The 23,356-nt window shown below is 40.0% G+C and overlaps 2 protein-coding genes across 4 annotated transcripts; one reads left to right on the top strand and one right to left on the bottom strand.

The window, feature by feature from the left end:
- Positions 1-4,984: 4,984 nt before the first annotated feature.
- LOC115990373 lies at positions 4,985-7,246 on the bottom strand. The gene is made up of 2 exons (XM_031114209.1): positions 6,965-7,246; positions 4,985-6,412 (listed from the first exon to the last, which is right to left on the bottom strand). The coding sequence occupies exons 1-2, from the start codon at positions 7,244-7,246 to the stop codon at positions 4,985-4,987; spliced, it is 1,710 nt and encodes a 569-aa protein (XP_030970069.1).
- A 10,178-nt stretch (positions 7,247-17,424) lies between these two features.
- On the top strand, positions 17,425-22,617 carry LOC115992284 (pentatricopeptide repeat-containing protein At1g80550, mitochondrial-like). 3 transcript variants are annotated; one of them, XM_031116435.1, is made up of 2 exons: positions 17,425-19,067; positions 21,471-22,617. In XM_031116435.1, the coding sequence occupies exon 1, from the start codon at positions 17,456-17,458 to the stop codon at positions 18,779-18,781; it is 1,326 nt and encodes a 441-aa protein (XP_030972295.1). In that variant the 5' UTR covers positions 17,425-17,455; the 3' UTR covers positions 18,782-19,067; positions 21,471-22,617. The 3 variants fall into 3 exon arrangements, with proteins under 3 accessions (XP_030972295.1, XP_030972297.1, XP_030972296.1); XM_031116437.1 differs by having other exon boundaries at positions 21,447-22,617; XM_031116436.1 differs by having other exon boundaries at positions 21,438-22,617.
- Positions 22,618-23,356: the final 739 nt, after the last annotated feature.

Here is a 23,356-nt window from a genome sequence, read left to right as displayed (position 1 = left end):
AACAGGATCGTTCTCGGCAATGTTTCTAGGCCATTTGGGCTTTCTTCGTTCGTCCTCGGCCATTTCTTCCTCCTCGGCGTGGGCCTTAGGCTTAGTAGAAAGTGGGCCGGGGTTGTCAAATTCTCTGACCCCACAATAGCCCCTCAAAATCTTGCTATCCGGCTCTTCGGGCAGAGAGGAGGATTTTGGTGTCCTCGGGCCTATATCATGGCTTGCCAAGTCTTGTCCTCCATCAGTGCCAGAGCCTTTTCGCTTACCCAAGGCATGTTCCTGGTACTTCAGTATACGGAGCGCACCCTCATTAAATTCTGGCGGCTCTATGCTCCCCACGTTCAACGGTGTGATGGTAATCTAACGGTGGGGGTTTCTTTAACTTTATGGGCAGGAAAACCCGCACGGTTATTTTTAATGGGAGGTATAAATACCCATTTGAACCGATTTGTCTCTTTACTTTTGCATTCAAGAGTTCTTGCGCACATATCCTGAGTTCAGTCAAATCTCCAGCCAAACTTACATCTCTTTTCAGCATATAAAGCCTGTCCGAGGAGCTTTTCCTCATTTCTGTAAGTTTTCTTTTCTCTCTAACTCCTCTCTTTCTTTTGTCCTTCCCTGAATCTTTTAGCTGTCTCTAGGTATGGGTAAGTTAAAAAAGTTGGTTGAGTCCGAAGAGGCGATGGAAAAATTCGTCGCCGCTTATAGGATACCTCGTAATGTAGGTTTGAGATACTGTGAAGAAAGGGAGTGGCATTTTAGGAGGCAAGAGGGTGAAGTAGTGATTCCCATAATCGCTTTTATAGAAGGTGGTGTGAGAATCCCTATAGGGCCGGTGATGAGGGACTACCTTAGGCATTTCCGATTAGCTCCTACCCAGTGCGCCGCCAACGTGTTTAGGATCCTGGGTTATGTGGACACCTTAAACGAGAAAATAGGGTTGAGGTTAACCCATCATGATGTAACTGGTGCTACAACCTCCAACACCTAAAGGGTAAATCCTATTATATGAAGACAAGGGACGAGAAGGTTCGACTAATTCAGTGCCTCCCCGAGACTAGTAAGGGGTTAAATAAAGACTTTCTCATTGTGTCTGGGGAGTGGCACGACGGCCTTCATTGTCCAACAGAGGAAGGGGAACCAGGTGGGGTATTTAGAGTAGGAAAGGGTTAATATTTTGTGCTATCATAGTTTACATTGTTTGGTTGCTAATATGAACATGCTTTCTTTTTGCAGATCCACATGCCTTTGAACGACACTTTCACTTAGTCAACCGGGGAGATTTGGAAACCATCCTTAAGGCGGAAGTCTTTGTGAACGAAGCTGACAACCAAGTTAGAGCCGCTCACAAGATTCTCGGGTACAATCCCATCTAGAAATCGTTCTCGGCTCCGAAGTACGTGATCAAAGCTAAAGATCCTCGGCTTCACAGAATCACCATAGCAGAACACGGGTTCTTGATTCCCGAAAGATCTCCTATCCCAGAAGGCATCCCGTTGGCAGGCCCTTCTTCATCCCATCAAGCAGCGGAGGCCAAGGGCAATTTGGGTCTGTCCGAGGACGAATTTGGTGCATTCGACCAAGCTAGTCGATCCGAGGATCCCTCTGGTGACTCGGGCGACCCCGATTTGACTGAAGCCCGTTCATATTAGCAACCAATTGAGGGCCAACCGGGGAAGGACGCACCGGGGAAGTCACAATCCAAGCTACCTCCTCCTCCACCCCAGCCTCAGCTTGCTTAGACCAGGTCGTCTTCCACCCAATTACAGCCATCGTCTCCACGGTCCAGACTTCCTCCTCCTTCTCAGCCGACTTTGCCTCCTTGGCCCGAGCCCACCGATTCGTAAAGGAAGAGGGCTTCCAAAGGTAAAGAGCCCATGGATGGGGGGAAATCTCGCTCTTCTTGGGAGGAATATGAAGCCTTATGAGCTTCAAAACAATTGAAAATCGGGCACCAGGGCCAAGAGAAAGAGGTCGCCCCCTAGTCCGAGCCCCAAGCCTGGCTTCTTGCCCCAATGCTCCACGGGGAGCCATTGATGGACAACGCCTCCCTCAAGGACTTCCGAGGGGGTGAAGGTACCTTTGTGGCCGATGCGTTGGAAAGGTCTCGCTACTTCCCGCCGATATGGCCGAGCTGGGGAATTTGAGGAGGTAGGAGGTCTTTCTCAGCATCAAGAGATACTTGGGCATGGTAAGACTTCTAACCCTTGTGACTTCGTTGACTTTTGTTCCTTAGTTTCCAACTCACCGTGTGCTTGTTTCAATTGGCAGGCTGTCCAGGCCACTTATAGGTTAGAGGAGGATGCTAAGGAATAGAGCAGGTCCCTGGAGCTCGAGCGTGACAAGCGCTTGGACGCTACGTGGACCCTTAAAATCTCTGAGGCCAATCTCTCGAAAGCAAGGGAGGATCTGAAGGAGATGACTAGGGCCTGAGATAGTGCTGAGTCAGGCCTTGCTAGCGCTCAAAAACAAGCCGAGAACTAGACGAGGCGCCTACTCGATGCTGAGGATCAATTGAAGATTGCCAAGGAGCATATCATTGATTTGAAGAAGAAACTGGCCGAGGCAAAGGGGGCCAAGAACATTGCTGAGTGGGCCAAGGATGAGGCCTTGAGGGCTAAGGCAAAGGCAGAATTTTCCAAGACGGAGGCTGAGAGCTCTAAGGAGAAAGCCGATGAGGAGGCTTATGACTTGGGAGTGGCTGAGACCCAGGCCACTCTCAAGGCTCAAGTACCTGGAGTATGCAAGCTCTACTGTTCCCAGGTTTGGAATGAAGCCCTTAAACAAGTTGGGGTTGAGGCTTCATCCGATCTGTGGAAGGTGGAGAATGTATACTACCCTTCGGCCATTCGTGAAACTATCCCTACCAGCTCCGAGGCTAAGGTTGCTCCTGAGGAGGCTGAGGCTACTCGGCCTGAAGCTGCTCTAGCCATAATTGCTCATAATGAACCAGCCGAGGAGGGTGAGCTTCCTGGGGCGACAGAAACACATGAAAACCTGAACCCTGAAGTGCCCCAGGAGACTGCAGAGTCTACGGCTGATGCTCAGGCCCCTCATGCCGAGGAGCCAGCTCTCTCAGTTCAGACCCTTCAGACTGTTCCCCCGAGTGAGGGCTCCGAGGGTCCTGAGGTCGTTTTTACTCAGCTCTCCAAGGATGGAATCAAGATAAAACTGAAGAAATAGGCCGTCTAGCATTTTTTTTTTTTTTTCGAATCATTGTAATTAGACCTTTAAAGTAAATGCATGAAATTTATTTCTTTACATTATGTGTTTATTGTTATTATTATTATTATTAGTGTGAATCTCGTGTTTCATGAGTTGGTTATCCTAATGGGTAAAAATGGTTATGTGCATACCACATCTGAAATTAGACTTTTAAATTCTAACTCACCGGCATTAAGGGGACGCTTATCTTGCATTTGCTCATATTTTTAGGGGGTGGGGACCGAGTAGATGATCCAAGGTACCGAGCGTATACTTAGGCTATATTCGTAACTTGCATGAATGCTTGATCTTGCTAATTTCTTTAAAGGTTGTGGTCCGAGGATCCGCCCAACATTTGGGTTTTACCCGCCACCTAAGCTCTTGATGGAAGTAACTAGTTTCCCCATAAGTTTGAGTCCAAGGACCATGCAAGATCTTGGTTCTGTCTAGTACTTAGATTTTTCTTGAAGTAACTAGTTTCCCCATAGGTTTGAGTCCGAGGACCATGCAAGACCTTGGTTCTGTCTAGTACTCAGATTTTTCTTGAAGTAACTAGTTTCCCCATAGGTTTGAGTCCAAGGACCATGCAAGACCTTGGTTCTGTCTAGTACTCATATTTTTCTTGAAGTAATTAGTTTCCCCATAGGTTTGAGTCCAAGGACTATGCAAGACCTTGGTTCTGTCTAGTACTCAGATTTTTCTTGAAGTAACTAGTTTCCCCATAGGTTTGAGTCCGAGGACTATGCAAGACCTTGGTTTTGTCTAGTACTTAGATGGTTGTCGAAATACAAGACATATAACCATAATAGACTTAAAACTTGAATTAGATAAATGCTTTTATTAATAATAATATCTTCTCAAGTTATTTACATTCCATGGACGAGGTACAATTTTTTCATCTAAGTTTTCTAAATAGTATGCACCTATTCCTGCTACTGAAGTAATTCGGTATGGTCCTTCCCAATTGGGTCCCAGCTTTCCCCAGGATGGGTTCTTGGCAGCACCCATAACTTTCCTCAATACTAAGTCTCTTGGTGCTAGTGGTCTCAGCTTCACATTGGCATCATATCCCTGCTTGAGCTTCTGGTGGTAATAGGCCAACTGGATCACTGCCTTTTCTCTGCGTTCGTCGATCAAATCCAGGCTCTTCCCCAATAGTTCATCATTACTGCTTGGAGTGAAGAAGCTCATCCTCAGCATTGGGAAGTTTGCCCCTAGAAGGATAACAGCTTCAACCCCATAGGTCATGGCAAAAGGTGTCTCCCCTGTTAACCGCTGTGGTGTAGTTCGGTAAGTCCATAGGACATGTGACAGCTTTTTTAAGCTCAATGACTATGACCTTGTTGACAACCTCGGCCTGTCCATTTCCTTGAGGGTAGGTTGGAGTTGAGTACCTGTTAGTGATCCCCAGTTCGCAACAGTATCTTCTGAAGGCTTTACTGTCAAATTGGAGTCCATTATTTGAAATGAGGGTACGAGGGACCCCGAATCGTGTAACAATGTTTCTCCAGATGAATTTCTTAACATCCACATCTCTGATGTTGGCCAATGGCTCAGCTTCAACCTATTTGGTGAAGTAATCTATGCTGACCAACAAATATTTCTTATTTCCTGCTGCCTTGGGGAAAGGGCCTACAATATCCAGGCCCCACTAGGCGAACGGCCAGGGACTGGACAAAGGGTTGAGGACCCCTCCTGGCTGATGAATATTTAGGGCAAACCTTTGGCACTGGTCACATTTCTTAACATATTCTAGGGCTTCCTTCTGCATCCCCAGCCACCAATATCCCTAGGTAATGGCTCGGTGTGACAGAGATCTTCTTCCTGTGTGACTCCCACAAATCCCTTCGTGTAGCTCTTCAAGCAGTAATTCTGATGCTTCAGGGTGAATACACAGTAAATATGGCCCTGAATAGGAGCGCTTATACAATTTGTGGTCCTCGGACAACCAGAACCGAGGAGCGTTTCTTCGTATTTTTTCAGCCTCTAACTTCTCCTCGGGCAGGATATCATCTTTGAGGAACCTCACTATAGGGTCCATCCAGCTAGGACCCACTCTAACTTCATGGATATGGACCATGCCTTTTGCAACCTCATTTACTCTATCCAGATGCTTGACAAGAATAATTCGAGGCAGACCCCTTGCCAAGGAGGTAGCTAGCGTGGCCAATGAATCTGCATGAGTGTTTCCACTTCTAGAGATGTGTGACAGGTTGAAAAGATCGAAGTCTGACTGCAAGCGTTTGACTTGGCTTAAGTACTCTTGCATCCTCGCATCTCTGGCTTCTAACTCTCCCTTTACCTGGCCCACTACTAATCTCGAGTCCGAAAACATCTCTACTACTTTTCCACCCATTTTCTGCACCATGGCCATTCCTTGTAACAAGGCCTCATATTCGGTTTCGTTATTCATGGTTGAGAACCCAAGTCTCAGGGACTTCTCTATGATAGTCTTCTCAAGAGATACTAGGACTAGCCCCACTCCGAATCCCCTTTGATTTGCTGCGTCGTCAACGTACACCTTCCAACATGGGGGTCCTGGAGTAGAGATTACTCCAACCGGTTTTCCATCCATGTTGCGCTCCTCTGCTACTATTTCTACTGGTGGTTCAGCAAATTCGGCCACCAAGTCAGCTAGGACCTGGCCCTTTATGGAGGTCCGAGGCATGTACTTGATGTCAAAAGCCCCCAGAATTGTGCTCCATATAGCAATCCTTCCGGTGTAATCAGCGGTCCGAAGTACGGACTTCAAGGGTAGTTGGGTTAGGACAACCACTGTGTGGGCTTGGAAATAATGGGCAAGCTTTCGCGTGGCATAGACCACAGCTAGTATGGCTTTCTCCAAGGGTAAGTATCTGACCTCAGCTTCATGTAGCGACTTGCTCACATAATAGACCGGCTTTTGAAGGCCATTATCATCCCGTATTAGCACCAAGCTTACAGCATGAGGGGTCACAGCAATATATGCGTATAGGACTTCGTCGGTCTCAGGACTGAACATGATAGGTGGCCGGGATAGGTATTCCTTGAGTTGCTGGAAGGCCACAATACAGTCCTCGAACCACTCAAATCCTTTCCACTTCTTGATCAAGAGATAGAATGGTTTACATCTATCCGCTGACCTGGAAATGAATCGATTCAGGGCTGCGATCATTCCAGTAAGCTTTTGGACCTCCTTGGCGTTTTGCGGTGGTTTTAAATCATTAATAGCCTTGATCTAGTCAGGGTTAACCTTAATTCCCCTGTGAATAACCATGTAGCCTAAAAACTTACCTGATCCCACGCCAAATGAGCATTTGGAAGCATTTAGGCGCAGCTTGTGCTTCCTTAAAACATCAAAGGTGCTGCCGAGGTCTCCCAAATGCTCGGACAACACTTTACTCTTCACCACCATATCATCAACATAGATTTCGATGCTCTTGCCCAACTGCGGCTTAAACATTCTTGTCATCATCCTTTGATAAGTGGATCCTGCATTCTTCAGACCGAACGACATTACCTTGTAGTGGTAGTTCCTAGTAGGTGTCACGAAGGATGTCTTCTCCTGATCCTCCAAGGCTAGTGGTATTTGATGATAGCCTTGAAAGGCATCTAAGAAGCTCATCCGAGGATGGCCCGCTGTTGCATCCACTAGCCGGTCTATCCGAGCTATAGGGAACGGGTCTTTTGGGCATGCTTTGTTTAGGTTTGTGAAGTCCACACAAACCCGCCATTTTCCACTTTTCTTCTTGACCACCATGGTATTGGCCAGCCATTCGGGGTAAAAAACCTCTTTGATAGCCCTTACACGCTTAAGCTTCGCCACTTCGTCCCTAATCGCATCGGCATGCTCTCTTGATGGGCAACGAGGTGGCTGCTTCTCGGGAGTGACAGACGGGTTGACATTGAGATGGTGATAGATGAAGGCTGGATCAATCCCTGGGGCATCGCAGGCATCCCATGCAAATACGTTAATGTTTCTTTTGAGAAACTCTATCAGCTCCTCCTTCTCTTGAAGAGGCAGCTGAGCCCCTACTTGAAAGAACCTCTCTGGGTCACCACCAATGACCATTTTCTCTAGATCTTTGCATTTTGCCTCCTCGGCAGCTGTATCAGGAGGTGACACCGGGGCCTTTGATTGCTATAAGTTCTTTTTAGCAGAGGCTGAGGACTCCGCATCGAGCCAATGCGATATGGTAGCCACCACACATTGCCTTGCCGTGGATTGGCAACCACAGATTTCGAGAACCTGGTCCCCCGACGAGAATTTTACCTTCTAATGCAATGAGGAAGCAATAGATCCTAAGGTATGGAGCCAGGGCCTACCGACGATGGTTGTATAGGGAGAGTAGGTGTCCACCACTATAAATTTCACCTCCACTATCTCTGGGCCGGTTTGGATGGGTAGCCTAATCATGCCTTTTGGAATGATGAGCTTTCCATCAAAGCTCATCAAAGGAGAGTTATAGGACATCAAATCTTCCGGTTTTAACCTCAACCCCTTATAGAGGTCGGGGTACATAACCTCAGCCGCACTGCCACCATCCACCGTTACTCTTTTCATGTCGTAGTCCCCGATTCTGAGAGTGATTAACAGCACATCGTCATGGGACTGGGTGGTTTCGATCTTGTCTTCTTCTGAAAAGCTCAAGATTGGGTGAAATTCATTCTGGCCCTCTTCGACTCTAGTCGGGACTCCTCGGCAAGCAGCTGAGCCACAAACAACACTCGTGAAGGGCGCGTGCTTGTTCTCCCTGGCGCGGCCAAGATTACATTAATTGTCCCCACGGGTGGCCTTAGGGCAGTATCTCTCTGGGGTTCCTGATGGGTCTGGCCTTGATGACCCCCAGAATGATGCAGAAGGTGTTTCAGCTTTCTTTCTCAGACTAGTTGGTCCAGATAGTTCCAGAGGTTCCTACAGTTCTCCGTGGTGTATTCGTGGTCCTGGTGGTATTGGCAATAAAAGTTCTGATTGCGCCTCATGGACTCTCCCGCCATTTTATTCGACCACTTAAAGTATGGCTCGTTCTTGATTTTCTCCAACACCCGATGTACCGGTTCTCGAAATACAGCATTGATAGTCTGCATGTTGATTGCTTCGGATTGCCCTACAAAATCTCTCCTCGGGCAGTTGCTGTTATATCGGTCCAACCTGAAATCCCTCTTCTCCTGAGGGATAACCTTCTCCTTTCCCTTACCCTGCAACTGGTCTTCCTCTACTCATTTATACTTATCGATCCAATCCATCAGTTGGCGCACACTGGTGGCAGGCTTGCCAGTCAAAGACTTCCTCAAGCCGTGCTCGGCTGGGAGATTATTTTTGAAGGTGCTGATGGGGACATCGTCAAAATTGCTGTCCATCTCATTATACATCTCCCAATATTTGTCAAAGTAGGCCTTTAGGGTCTCTCTATCATGCATGGATAACGACAATAACGCACTCAAGGGCCGAGGAGCTCTGCTGTTTGTAACGAAACGGGAGCTAAAGGCTTGGGTTAACTGCCTATACAAATCTATGGAATTTGTCTTTAAGCCATTGAACCACCTCATCGCCACTGGTCCCAAGCTAGATGGGAAAACCTTGGACATCAGCGCCTCATTTTTAGAATAGACAGTCATCCTTTGGTTAAACTAGCTCACATGCTCCACGGGGTCTGTTTTGCTGTTATAAATGGCGAATGTTGGCTGCTAGAATCATCGAGGAAGTGAAGCCCCTTCTATGTGACGTGTGAAAGGTGATTTGGAGAGTTGATCTAGTACCCTGCTCATGGCATCGTTTCCCAAGCTCCTAGGAGGTGGGCTCTTACGTTTACGCCTCCGGTAGTGCTCTTCTTCGTTAGAAAAGGTCTCGCTTAGAGGGGTTCTCGATCTTTGCCTGGAGTCATCATCGCTTTCATCATCGGAGGGCATGTCAGGGCTAAAATGAGATCGCCTTCGCTGTGCATGGCGTAGCTTTCTCTTCAAGTCGTCTATCTCTCGCTGCATGGTCTGCTTATCATTCTGTCTCTAGGATACGTGACTCTTAACTTCTTCTGGTTGCATGGCCCGGTTGTTATTTTGTCTCTAGAGCATGTGACTGCCCACATGAGAGTGGCTTTTGCTAGTTTGACTGGTGTGCATACTTCCCTCTCAAAACCTTCCATTCTTTTCATTTTGATCATGCTTAGGGTTGGGAAAGTTATCCTATTGTTGGGATCTAGCCGGTTCAGACTGATGAGAGCTTGCTTGATGAGGGCCTGATCCTACCATGCCTGTTTGTTGCCCTTACTAACACACAAGTTCTTTCCCATAGACAGCGCCAATTGTAGGGACTGGGTTTGAGCACCTTTTCTATTAGATGTGTGGACTCAGGCCCAACTATCCTAATACAATAAATTTATAGAAAATGGGTTTAAGAACTAGGCCTTAGTGAGGATTACAACAACTGGACATGGTTATGAGTGGATTAAATAACATGGAGTGGACTAAGGTATGAAATTCTGTCCTCGGTCCCCATCCGAGGAACTTGATGTTCTTATTATTTCTTCAGTGCTTGGTTACAAGGGTTTCAAAGATCATACAAGTTGCTACTGTATTCTCTCTTTCTAACTTCTGATCCCCCTTTTATGGAGGATTTCTCACATTATATATCCCCTTCTAGTCGATCTTGGCCTTCCATCTGTTGATCGTGCAGGTCACTACTAGAGTGCTTGTCCCATCAGCCACCTTCCCAAACCTTCTGTGAGTTGCAGGAACCAAGACCGCACTATTCAGGGGTCATTTCCTCATTAATGTGGCTAGAACGTTAGTTGGGGGCATTTAATGCGGAGGTGACAGTTTCTCCTTGAATTGCTCCTACACCATGCTCCCATGGATGTCTTACTGTACTTGTCCTCTTTCTTGAGGCACTCTGGGAGGCTGCTTTTGACGGCGTGCCGTTCTTCCCTTCTAGGATCTGGGATTGCTGAGAATAGGATCGTTCTCGGCAATGTTTCTAGGCCATTTGGGCTTTCTTCGTTTGTCCTCGGCCATTTCTTCCTCCTCGGCGTGGGCTTAGTATAAAGTGGGACGGGGTTGTCAAATTCTCTGACCCCACAATATATATATATATATATGTGTGTGTGTGTGTGTGTGTGTGTGTGTGTGTGTGTGTGTGTGTGTTTAAGTGCTATAGAATCACTTAAAGAGCGTTATCTTTAAAGGTTGATTCGTGTCACTAGGAGTAAAATTCGGTGCGACTAGTTTTTTTGGCCAAACAACTCTCAGGATTAGACTATAGTGTTAACCTTCATAATGGATGCATTTTCACTCACAAAGGTTCAGAAACAACCTTTGGGAAAAATCCTAAGACACCCCTTAAACTTTTAGTTGTGGCCATTACACCCCTAACCAAATTACTCTTTGAACTTTACTCATCTGTCGAATTAGTACCTTTTGTTAAACTAAGTAACGTAACTCACGTGCTTGTCATATGAAAACACGTGAAAAAAAACAAATTGAAATTAGAAAAACAAAGAGAAGAGGGACGGCAAAAGAGGGGTTCTCTGAGAGAGAGAGAGAGAGAGAGAGAGAGAGAGAGAGAGAGAGAGAGAGAGTTCACTCTCAATCGAAGTCCCCTCTCGCCACCACTAAAAAGAGAGAGTTCTCTCTAATACATAATGCCTTAAGTTTATACCCGGATAATTAATTCTAATAGTCTATTAATCTAATAATTTCTCAAAAAGAAGAAAAGAAAACGCATATACATGTTATACATGAAAGATGAAATTAATTTAAATCACCTATAAAGTATAAACTAAGTATGCTTTTGGACTAACTCTTTGTTAAAAATTTATTTGCTAAATGTTGGTAAAATGATTGTTGTACTTAAAAAAAATAAAAAATAAAAATAGTCGGAGTCAGGAGTATGTTATATAAATTTCCAAGAATGAATTAGAAAAGCTCGCCCACATTGCTAAGACGATGCCTCTGTGAAAGCTAGTTAGCGGGTTTTTTTTTTTTTTTTTTTTAAATGTGTTTGGTAATGTTTGAGAATTTTCTTTGTGGCATTTCATCGCATACTTTGGATTTGTGTTTGTTAGTGTTTGGATAGCATAGTGTTTGGATAGCATTTGGTGTTGGAGGAGAGTGATGGTGGTAGTTGTGGCTGCGGCTGGGTTTTGTATTTTACATGCATATTCATATTTGGGAAGTTAAATTCAAGTGCTTAGTCAGCTACGACGAGACTAATTGACATGCAGCAAAATATGGTGAGTTTTTGTGTCTTTGTGAGTTAGGCAGAGTTTGGATTCAACTTTTCTGCATTTGCGTTTGCGTTTTTTTTTTTTTTTTTTTTTTTTTTTTTTTTTTTTTTTTTTTTTTTTTTTTTTTCTGCCGTTGTTTTTGACTTTTCAACCTATTCACTGTACACTTTTCATCAAACTCAGGTACTGTTCACAACAAAATAAGCCGTGGAATGCACACCAATGGATCTTATTTACTGTTCACGGACCCACAAACTTCACTTTTCAGCAACTTTTTCATTAAAAATGGGTCTCACGATACTATTCACACATTTAAAAATTATTTTGCTACAGTGTTTTCAGTTTTCAGTTTCAGCAAAATAAGTTCTATCCAAACAGACCCTTAATGTTCATGTTTGGTAGTTAAGAAAATGCTTGGAAAAAAAGAAAAGAAAAAGCGAGACAATTTGATTGTGTTATTGAATTACTTGTTGGGAGATTGAGTTTCTTGTATTTGGTAGTGTTTGGATAGCATTCAGTGTTGGTGGAGGAAAGTGGTGGTGGAAGTGGTAGTGGCTGGGTTATGTCATTTTGTGTTTTTCTGGGTTGCAGTGTTTGGTTGCCAAGAAAATTCAAGAAAAGCTTGGGTTTTTTTTTTTTTTTTTTTAACTTCATTTAGTTCTTTAAATTCATCATTTAAAATTTTTTGTTTTATGAGGTGGAATTTTTTTTAAGAAAAAGTTATTGATGTGGCTTTTGTTAAGTTACAATTTAATGTTTTTTATTATTATGTTAGCTAGGTGTGCATCAACAATGTAGGTTGTTTGAAAGGTAGGCATTTTTTTGTGTTAGTGGGGCAATGGTACTGCAAGTTGAAAATAATAGAAATTAAATTGATTGTTACCAAAGCGTAAGAATCGAATTGTAACCTCAAATTGTAGGGACCAAAATATTATTTTTTGCAAATTTAATTTGACACGATTTAATTTGGTACGATTTGATCAGAACATGTCATAGCAGTATTTAGATTGGAAAAAAATCAAGAGTATCTGAAATGCTTACTACAGTACTACATTATATGAGATGTGAGGAAAGCGTGCAGAAGTTTAGAGAAAAGTTAATGGCACCAATACCATTCCAACAAAGAGTCTTGCTTTTGCAGTAATATTTGACATATATCTCTTTCTCTTTCTTTGTTTTTACTAATTAGCATTTAGTACTCAAGGAACTGGACAGGTAGCTCATTAATTATAATTCTTTACTCCTCTACTTCACCATCTGAGTCAACTACAATCTGATAGCATTAACTATAGTTTGATAAATTGTATATTTATAGAGCACAACCACCCAACTTCAACATACACAACTATACGATACATTGATAGTCACAATTATGGAGAGAACTGCACATTTTTTCAAGAAAATTCTTCTTAATGACTTTCTGCGAGATGGGAAGCTTGTAAGCATATTCATCTTAGTCACTGTGTGTGTGTGAATTGTGATTTTTTTAAGAACTTGATGCTACTACTTTGTAAAATTTGATTGGATCAAACACAATTTATATGGATCTAATTGTAAGATGGCGACCCTTGTCTCTTGTTTGGGAAAAGTTGACTCTTCTTTTGGCTAAAAAAGAGTTGACTTAGTTAATCTAATGTTATGTAATAATTCCAAAACAGTGAGCTTTGTAACTTGCAAGTATGTTGGGAGGGGCCGTTGGGCCAAGAGGGTTTTTCTTTTTCTTTTTTTGAGAAAAAGTTCAATTTGATATGTAAATTAATAAGCTGGTAAAGCAACCATAATAAGAGAAAAAAGATTTGGAAGAACAACGGCCTCCATCCAAATTGAAAGAGGCGAAGAAAGTTTTGCTCTCCTAGCTAAGGTGTGTGCTAGAGCGTTACCTTGCTGATAAACATAAAAAAAATAAAAAAAATAAATAAAAAAATAAAAAACCCCTTATTAAAGAGTTTACATGAGAGATGGTGTTTTTAATAAAATGACCATGAGCAGATCATAGACTATCACCATGCTTGAGATAATTTATAACTATTTTAGAATCACCTTCAAGGATAGTTTGGTGAATCTCAATTTCCTAAACAAACAATGCAGCACGTCTAGCCATCAAGAGTTCCACAATAACCACAAAAGATGTTTTTTTTTTTTTTTTTTTTTTTTCTTTGAAAGAGATGCCATCACTACACCTTAAGAATTACGAACTACCACACTAATTCCAGCCTCATCAAAGTCTTCAAAAATGGCTCCATCAAAATTGGTCTTGAACGCTAAAGAATCCGGTGGCTTCCATTTAATGTTTTGGGGCTAAGAGGGGTTGTTGTTGGTTTTGTTTTTGCTCTTGTTCTTTTTTTCTTTATTATTACTATTAATATTATTATTAAAAGCTCCTTTTATTATTTCATGTTAGTATTTTTTTTTTCAACTTTTTTGGGTTGGTGTTCATTGAAAAAGAAAAAGAAAACCTACTTAGTTTATATAATTTAGGATACAAGCTGCTATTTAGTAGTGCTACTTCCTTCATAGAATGGATGCGTCATGAGTATGGTTTCCCTTTCACCTACAAATATATTTATTCTAGCTTTGACCTTCCAGTCCAATTATATGAGGTTTTTTTTTTTTTTTTTTAATGGTTCAAGTATAACTGTATATAGAAAAAAAAAAAAATCAAAACTGTACAAGAGAAAATATGTTAAATAACCAAAAGAAAAAGTTATTGTTTGCAAACACTAAAGGGACTGAATACAATATAAATAGAAGAATATAATGAATTCCTCTTACATATTCCCCTTTCCTTTTTTCCCCTTTGTTAGTTGTAGAGTATATATTCATGCCATCCATATATAAGACAGTGGAGTAACTTTGGTTGGCTCTCATAATATAGAGTATAACTATATAATGGTAGAAAGAAATAAGGTTGTTTTTCTTCTTTTTTTTTTTTTTTTTTTTTTGAGATATAGAATTTTAACTTATGGGGTCTACACCTAATGATAGCTCTTTATCATCAGACCAAAATATTAATAAGTTTTTGGTGTAGGTTGTTTTTCTTTTTGGCAAGTGTGTATGAAATATTTTATATATCCTATATTTTATTGGGAAAATTTTGTTGCACACAGTGTAATACACAATACCCTATTTTATTTGCATTTTAATGGAATAATGCATTTTATTGGAATAAAGATAAAATTCAGGAAATATTTTGATAGTGAAATGAAACAAACCATTCACCCTAACTCCAAAGAATTTTGAGGAGTAGTAGTCATGTTTGGTTGCACTGAGAATAGAAAGAACTGATAAAGTGTAAAGAATTATGTTGTGTTTGTTTCAACAAAAGGATTTGCTTGGCTGGGAGGATAAAATATGTGTGCTTTTAAGAGACAAAGAATGAAAAGATAAAAGAGTAAATTACTAAAATACTTTTATTATTCAAAGTAGAAGAACGAAAAAATGGGTATTATTTTGTACTTTTATTCTCAATGCCATTTTCTTTCATATTTTTATCCAATTTGGGGAAAAAATGGTGGTCCAGGTGGAAAACTCTATCCATATGAATAAAGAACATTGCCTTAGCCCCTACTGCGTGCTAGGGCCTAGGTGAGAAGTCTGCTTAGTTTTTCAAATGAGTGCCTCATTACTCATCAGTTTGTATTTCACATATTCAATTTTACTTTTTTGTTTTTGTTTTGTGATCAACTCATGATAACGGAGTTAATCAAGTTGAACCCAGAGAATTCTTAATTTTGAATTTGAGTCCTAGCAACCATGAAATTGGAATGGCTAGCGTTAGTTACAATTCTACAACTAAAAAACTTTTAACTTTCTTAAGGAAATTTTATAATAGAACCTCCAGAATCTCAGTCTAATGACATGAAACTTGATAAGTTAAAGAGAAACTTTTTTTTTTTTTGAGAAGAAAAAAAAATTTGTAAAATGTATAACCAAGTTTTGTGCTAATGTTTAAATGTATATGGTCTTATCTTAATTATATTTCTACAATTGTTAATTTATGATTGGGAACTTTTTAGCTAACTTCACGGTCAATCTTCTAAACACAAGTTACATCTTCCAAATGTAAGCTACGTCTTCCGAATATACTGACTTGTCGGAAGTGGAAGACTCAATGTAGCAAATGCAACATATTGCACCTACTCCAATAAGTCATCTGTCACATACAAGAACGGATGAATAAGCACTTGTGAGCTTGACCTTGTCACCAGTCTGTCACCCCAATAGGCGGATTTATGATTGGGAACTTTTTAGCTAACTTCACGGTCAATCTTCTAAACACAAGTTACATCTTCCAAATGTAAGCTACGTCTTCCGAATATACTGACTTGTCGGAAGTGGAAGACTCAATGTAGCAAATGCAACATATTGCACCTACTCCAATAAGTCATCTGTCACATACAAGAACGGATGAATAAGCACTTGTGAGCTTGACCTTGTCACCAGTCTGTCACCCCAATAGGCGGATAGGTGAAGATGGGCATATGAAGCCTACACTACAACACTCGCATGGTAACTATCACCTAAAACTCTCCTACATTCAGGCAATTGCCGGCAAAGGGATAACTTGCATCTCCTACAAATCAGCTGTGGGATAACTCCCACCTCCTACAAGTAAGCTAAGGGATAACCCAAAGTCCCTACAATTCAGCTAAGGTGGTCATCCAAAGACTCCTATATAAACACCGGGACACCCCAATTTTGATGTACATGAAAAACACATTTCTCAAGCTCTTTCTTTCGAGTTCAATGAGATTACTGTGAGTTTCTGAATTGATCTTTGAAGGGTCTTAGGCTGCACCACACTGATGCACTCTGAAGGTATTTTCATTCTGCAGGTTTCTTACTTTGCACCTTTTATGGAAGACCGTGGGTTTGGGCAATAGACCTACTGACAATTTTAAACATTATCAATTTATATTCAAGTTGAATTACTAAGTTTAATGATGTTTCTACTAATATTATTTGGTATTCAGGTTAAAGTACGAAGCTTATGTCCGGTCATAGATGTTTCTATTGTATGGCTTAATTTTTGAGCTAAAGAGGGCAGAGGCATGTTTGATTCTCTTAGGTACCTTCAAATGGTGGTGAAACTCAGGTTAACAATATTCTATGTGAAGAACATTAGATAACGGTTATGGAATAAATGGTGTACTATTATGGCTATGTATAAGGGCCAAAATGGCCCATTAGCATTAATTTTTGAAATATTTAGCAACAGAGCACTGTTTCAGAAATAATTAGGGAAATACCACCTTTTCTGGTACTCGAGCTTGGTGAGCTCGAGTACCATGTTTTTTTAATCCACCATCGCCCCATATTCAAGGAGCCCTATAGTGGCGTTTTTAAGCCCTATAGTGACGTTTTCGGGCCCTATAGCGGCGTTTTTAAGCCCCCATACCAGGTTAAGGGGCCTTATAGTGACGTTTTCGAGCCCTATAGCGGCGTTTTCCTGCAAAATTTTTTTATAAGTCCCATAACAGGTTCAAGGGGCCCTATAGTGGCGTTTTTAAGCCCTATAGTGACGTTTTTGGGACCTATAGCGGCGTTTTCCTACAAAATTTTTTTATAAGTCCCCATAACAGGTTCAAGGGGCCCTATAGTGGCGTTTTTTAAGCCCTATAGTGACGTTTTTGGGCCCTATAGCGGCGTTTTTTTTTTTTTTGAGAAGATGTTTGACCAATGAAAAGATGGTACTCGAGCTCACCATGCTCGAGTACCGGAAAAAGTGGTATTTTCCTAATTATTTCCGAAACAGTGATCTGTTGCTAAATATTTCAAAAATTAATGCTAATGGGCCATTTTGGCCTATGTATAAGACTTTGGATGGTAGTATTTTTGTTATGGAACAATTTTAGGTCGCCCGACCCAATCCAGCTCGTAATCCGATTGACCCAGCCCGTTTCTAACGGTTCAAAATGGCCCAACTTTGACTCAAACCCGATTAACCAGGCCCGTTTGTCATGTCTACCGCGATTTGTTCAAGTTGACTCACGAAGCTCTCAGGGTTTTATATAATCAGCAGAACAAAACACAAAAAAAAAGGAAAAAAAAAAAAAAAAATGTTTTGTTCAATCACGAGCAGACGGTTCATCACTAAGTCACCCATCTCTCTACTCTTTCCTCTTTCTCAATCTTTGTCAACCAAACCCATTTCACAATCCCACACGGATTTCGATCCCACCGCAGTCCACGAAACCCTCTACTCCTACTGCAATGACTGGAAGCGTGCTCTCGATTTCTTCAACTGGGTCCAAACCCAATCCCGTTTCCAACACACAACTCATACGTACAATCGTATGCTCGACATTCTATGTAAGTTCTTCGAATTCCAGCTTTCTTGGGACTTAATTCATCGAATGAAAGCAAACCCATTTTCCAAACCAGACCATACCACCTTTCGGATTTTGTTTAAGCGATATATATGTGCACATTTAGTTACAGAAGCTGTAGGTATTTATGATTCGTTAGACGAGTTTGGTTTGAAGGATGAGATGTCTTTTTGTAATCTTATTGACGCTTTGTGTGAGTACAAGCATGTGGTTGAGGCCTATGATTTGTGTTTTGGGAAGAACAAGAAGTTTGGTGTTGATGCAAAGAATACCAAGATTTATAATATGATTCTTCGTGGGTGGTTTAAGATGGGATGGTGGAGTAAGTGTAGGGAGTTTTGGGAAGAGATGGATCAAATGGGTGTCCGTAAAGATTTGCATTCTTATTCGATATATATGGATATAATGTGCAAGAGTGGGAAGCCATGGAAGGCTGTGAAGTTGTATAAGGAGATGAAGAAGAAGGGTATAAGGTTGGATGTGGTGGCGTATAATACTGTTATTCGTGCGATTGGTCTTTCGGAGGGTGTGGATTGTTCTGTTCGAGTGTTTAAGGAAATGAGGGACTTCGGTTGCAAGCCTGAGGTTGCGACTTATAATACGATTATAAAGCTGTTTTGTGAAAATGGTAGATATAAGGAGGCTTATGAGTTGCTCGATCGAATGCATGAGAAGGGTTGTGTACCAGATGTTATCACGTTCAATTGCATTTTTAGATGTCTTGAGAAGCCCAGAGAGATTCTTAGACTTCTCGATAGAATGATTGAAAGTGGAATTCATCCCAGGATGGATACATATGTGATGCTTTTGAGAAAATTTGGGAGATGGGGGTTTCTTCGACCAGCTTTTATTGTGTGGGAGAAGATGGAGGAACTTGGGTGTAGTCCAGATGAGTCTGCTTACAATGCTTTGATTGATGCTTTGGTAGATAAAGGAATGGTAGATATGGCACGGAAGTATGATGAAGAGATGTTAGCAAAAGGGCTTTCGGCTAAACCAAGGGAGGAGCTTGGGACAAAGCTCGTGAGTGTAGGATCTCATGACAGTGATTTATGAGAAGCATATTTATCTGAGGATGAAATTTGTAATTTATTGGTGTGATCTGAAGATACATAGTGCTGACATGCAAAGTGGATATACCTCAAGATTGTGACAAAGACTGCTAGCTAGAAGGCTCTAGGTTACATACTGGTGAAAGAGTTTGCTGCATTAATGGGGGATCTGTTAAGTGTTTGTGATGGGCCCATACTAAAGTGGATGCTCTTTCCCTATCTATACCTTACAAGTGAATGTTAAAAGCTTTTCTGGCTTAAGGATGTTTGCATCATCTACACATGCTCGGGTATAAATCTAATCCTTTTTTGCTTAATAGTAATCATTTATGTATTCCTTCGTAAGTATATTTGATTGGTCAATGAATTCTAAAAACTCAAGTCTTATCTAGACATTTAATGTTTGAGAGACATTTGTTTATTAAAATAAAAAACTTTTATGGATGTGATAAGTAGCTTGAAAGTTGAGATGCTCAAAAGGAGAAAATTTACTCTTTCAGTGCACGTTGTTATATTGTTAGTAGTTGTGGGGATGTTCTCTACTTATTCTTTTTAAAATACTGGATTCTGTTTTTTATATTATATTTTATTGGTTTTGGAGATGGAGGTTTCAGATTTAACTTAGAGACAATTTTTCATTACTAAGTTATATACTCTCTTTCTCTCTCTTTTATGTCATATTTAATTAGTTCTGGAGAGGAATGGTTTTTTCCTCTAGTGAAACTCTCCCTTTGTTCCTTAGCTCTCTTTTTCTTTGTAATTAGTTTCTTTCCTCTTTTTTTGCTTTTCTCTCTTTTTTTGTAATCTTTGATATGCTTTGTGCTTCTTTGCATAAAGTATTTTTTTTGAATATACGTTTTTCTTGCTTATCAAAAAAATAAAAAATTGTCCTTCACTAACTTAATCAAAAATAAGTATTTTGATTTTTTTTTTTTTTTTTTTTTTTTTTTTGGGGAATGAATGAAATATGAGAATTTTATTTTTGAACTAAGTGGAGTAATTTAAGCTTCCAATGATATTATTATTGCAAATGAGCTGTAAGTAAACCCACTTTATTCCTTACTATTGAAGCTTCAAATGTATCCTCTCTAGACGAATGTAAATTCTGAAATATCTATTCATGGGTAAATCAATAAAGTTAACTTCTTTTTTTCTTTCCATGCAAAATTTAATGATTGTTCTAGAATCTGATGATTTTGATTGAAAATACTAGAAACTTTTTAAATTTTTTGATAGGTAGAAAATACTAGAAACCTTAGAAGTATAGATTCTTTAAAGTAGCTGTCATACCCGTATGGTCATATCTGATATATATCTATCATAGATATGCCAATATTCATTTTGTATATGTATCTGGCCTGATGATATTTTGGTCTATACCATATTGGAAGAAGATGCAAACTTTTTTTTTTTTTTTTTTGCATAGAGCAGCTCTATGTGGAAAAGGGTCTTTGCATGAGGTCCACTCAACACATTTGTCAAAAATCAATAAAATGAACAATTTCTTTTTTCTTTCCATGAAAAATTTAATGATTGTATGAGCATCTGATGATTTTGATGGAAGATACTAGAAAGCTAAGAAGAACAGATACTTTAGAGTAGCTGTCATACTTGTATGGCCATAACTGATACATATCTAACACATATATGTCAATATACATATTGTGTATGTATCTGGCCTTATGATAATTTGGTGTGTATACCATATTGAAAGACAATGCAAACCACCTTTTTTTGCGTAGAGCAGCTCTATGTGAAAAAGGTGCTTTGCATGAGGTCCACTCAACACATTTGTCAAAAAATAGAACAAAGCCTCTGATTTTGTATCGCTCCCCTGAGATGGAATTGGCTAATGAGGGACCATCATGAGCCAAAGTTAATTTGTTATCACGGATATGATAGGATATGACATGGATGCCTTTAGGAATAAAAATGGACCTTTTTATTTATTTTATATTTTTAAAGGCAAAAGGGCTTTAATTTAAATGTAAACTATGGGATGTTGTGCTTCAGCCTTCAGAAAGTCAGAAATCTTCAAATACAAGAATTCTGAGAATGTCAAACATGTATCATGTGTTCTTTTGTTATCTATAGCATCTATGTTAGTTTCATTATTCTACCTTAAGTTTTTTGATAGGATTATTCTACGTATTATATGCTTTTTGATGTTTCTCATTTGTCTTTAAACTAAACATTAGCATAATATGCATTTAAAAGTACTTATTTATTTATTTTTTGATAGGTATATTTAAAAATGCTTATTTATATATCAATTAGTTAATGTGTCCTCGTTGAGTTACATCATATCCTAGGTTTTCAAGAATTGATGTTATTGCTTTGTTCCTATCATTTCATAAGAATTGATGTATTGCTTTGTTCCTATCATATCATACTCATGCCCAATATCTTTACCAGCTAGAAACTCTAAAATCTAAATCAGAATGCAGTTTTGGATCTCAACTTGTAACTTTGTTCTAATGCTCAGCATTGGAATTTGTTCACAAATCACTCATTTCCCTCATTCTTGTTTGTCGCGAAATTTACAGCAAGTTTTCTTGTTTCTTTTTCATTTCCTCCCCGCCCTCCGTTGTCTTCACATTTATGTATGGCTATTGAGCTATCCCATTACATTTGGTTTCTCAATTAATGATATCCATCAGTTTTCACAGAAAAACCTCTGGACTATACTGCAGGGCTGCCTAATATGAGCATATGTTCTGGGTGTTCTGGAGAGGTGGTTCTTTGGGAGCATCGTCATCTCAATCAAAATCATTAGCAAATGAATAGCACAAATACCCTAATATGGCTAGGGAAGTCATTTTCAGGTGATCGGCACATATAAGCACTAAGCACATAGGCACCCAAAAGCCTGCAAAATTAATGTGCACAAACCCTGTTACAGATAAATGAAGGGGAATCTGGTTGCAGAAAGGAGGATGAAAAGTTATGGTAGCTAGCAGGAAATACTGATGTGCTGATAAAAATCAAAATAAATTCTATGAAGCTATTTTAAATATGTAGAGGAAGTGTGCTGAATCTTGTACAAGAAAAAGGTTATAATTGAAATAAGCTTTGGTGCTTATGCAAGCAAGCATCTGAAACCATTTACCATTCCTCATCTTCCTTATGTGCCTCTGCGAAATCAGTTTGGTTGGTCTCTTCTTCTCTGTAAGTTTCAGTAAGCATGTGATTCTCTTGATCTTTCTGCAAATTTGGAGGAATGTAAAAAATAATTTCCCAGGAAAGGAACATGAACAGGACTGCCAGAGACAAAGCAGCTGTAATATGTGGGAGAGTTAACAGTAAGATTTTTCCAGTCAAAAGACTCCCACAAAGTGTAGGTAGCCTAATAGAGCTGTGAAGCTAGTTGGTGAGTTTTATGCAGAAAGTTGGCTCCTAAAGCAGATAATAGTGTGCAAACTTTTAGTTCTAGGAGGAAGCTTCATTGGCATCAACCAGGAATGGGGTTTTCAAAATATTTCTTGAAAATCCTTTGACATCAACACAAGGATTGCTTAGTTGACTGTAACAGTGGAGGCTGTGGCAGCTAGAGAAGGCATCGGTTTTGTTGAAGGTGGTGCTTGGAAAGTCATTAAAATCTGAAGACAGGTCCCTTAAGGATGACTCTCAGGTAATTCTAAAGGAGTGCATTCTTATGATGAGTTATGCCTGTTTGGTTCACCTCTGATTAGAGAGGTTAAAAAAGTGGGAAGCATGCCTAGAAAATGCCGATTTTTGTATTGATGTGCACATTTCAGGATACTCCCTTGATTCAGGGAGCACGAAAACAATTTTATTTAGTTTTGAAAGTCAAATTGTATTTTTTACCATTGGATTTTATTTTAGGTCTGTTTTTTGACTGGGAGATTTTATTTTAGGTCTTACTAGTTAAAATTATTTGTATTGTATTTAATTTTTTAGAGTCAAGGTTATTTTCATAATTCGATAATTGGGATGGTCCCCGCGTCAAATTGGATTAGCTCTAGTCCTAAAAGTCTACATAAGGGGGCTATTGTACTCCAATTGGATAGATTGCTTGATTAATAAAAATTTCAATTGGAATGACCTCCAATGGCCTGGTATGGATTTAGGACAACTCTAGGTGCTCATAACTAGCTTTTCTATCCTTGCTTCTTGTTAATTCCAAACAATCCGAAGTGTTGATTCTTATGTCTATTTATTTTATATTTTGTTTTATCTGCAAATTTCTTGAAAGAAAGAATTTTGTGCTGCATCATTCCTTTTGTTGTAACTATTGTCTCAATTTTTGCTAGATACACTAAATTTTTACCGAAAAATTCTCAAACTTTCTCACAAACTTATCTTACCGGGATCCATTACAAGGATCCATTACAACATAGAAGCTACTTAGGTGAAAAAGTTGGTGACAGACTTTTCCTTTCGTCTCAGCAGTAATGCTAGGACAATTAACTAAAGCCATAAAGTCATTACTTGCCGGCAACTTGTTCATGTGGTGACTTGACTTTTCCTATTATCTCAACAATTTTGGATATAGCAACATGGACAAAGTATAACAAAAATATCATTTTTAGTATAGTGGCGGAACCACGTTATGACT

Source organism: Quercus lobata, chromosome 5, assembly GCF_001633185.2.
Source record: "Quercus lobata isolate SW786 chromosome 5, ValleyOak3.0 Primary Assembly, whole genome shotgun sequence".
Lineage (NCBI taxonomy): Eukaryota > Viridiplantae > Streptophyta > Magnoliopsida > Fagales > Fagaceae > Quercus > Quercus lobata.
Note: the sequence above shows the minus strand (reverse complement) of the source record. Positions and strands in the feature narration are given on the sequence as shown.

Excerpts from the sequence above, each read along its gene's own strand:
- LOC115990373 (XM_031114209.1), bottom strand. The coding sequence starts at position 7,246 with ATGGTCATTGGTGGTGACCCAGAGAGGTTCTTTCAAGTAGGGGCTCAG. Across the intron at positions 6,413-6,964 it reads GTGTAAGGGCTATCAAAGAG|ATCAAGGCTATTAATGATTT; the intron begins GTTTTTTACCCC and ends AACCCTGACTAG.
- LOC115992284 (XM_031116435.1), top strand. The coding sequence starts at position 17,456 with ATGTTTTGTTCAATCACGAGCAGACGGTTCATCACTAAGTCACCCATC.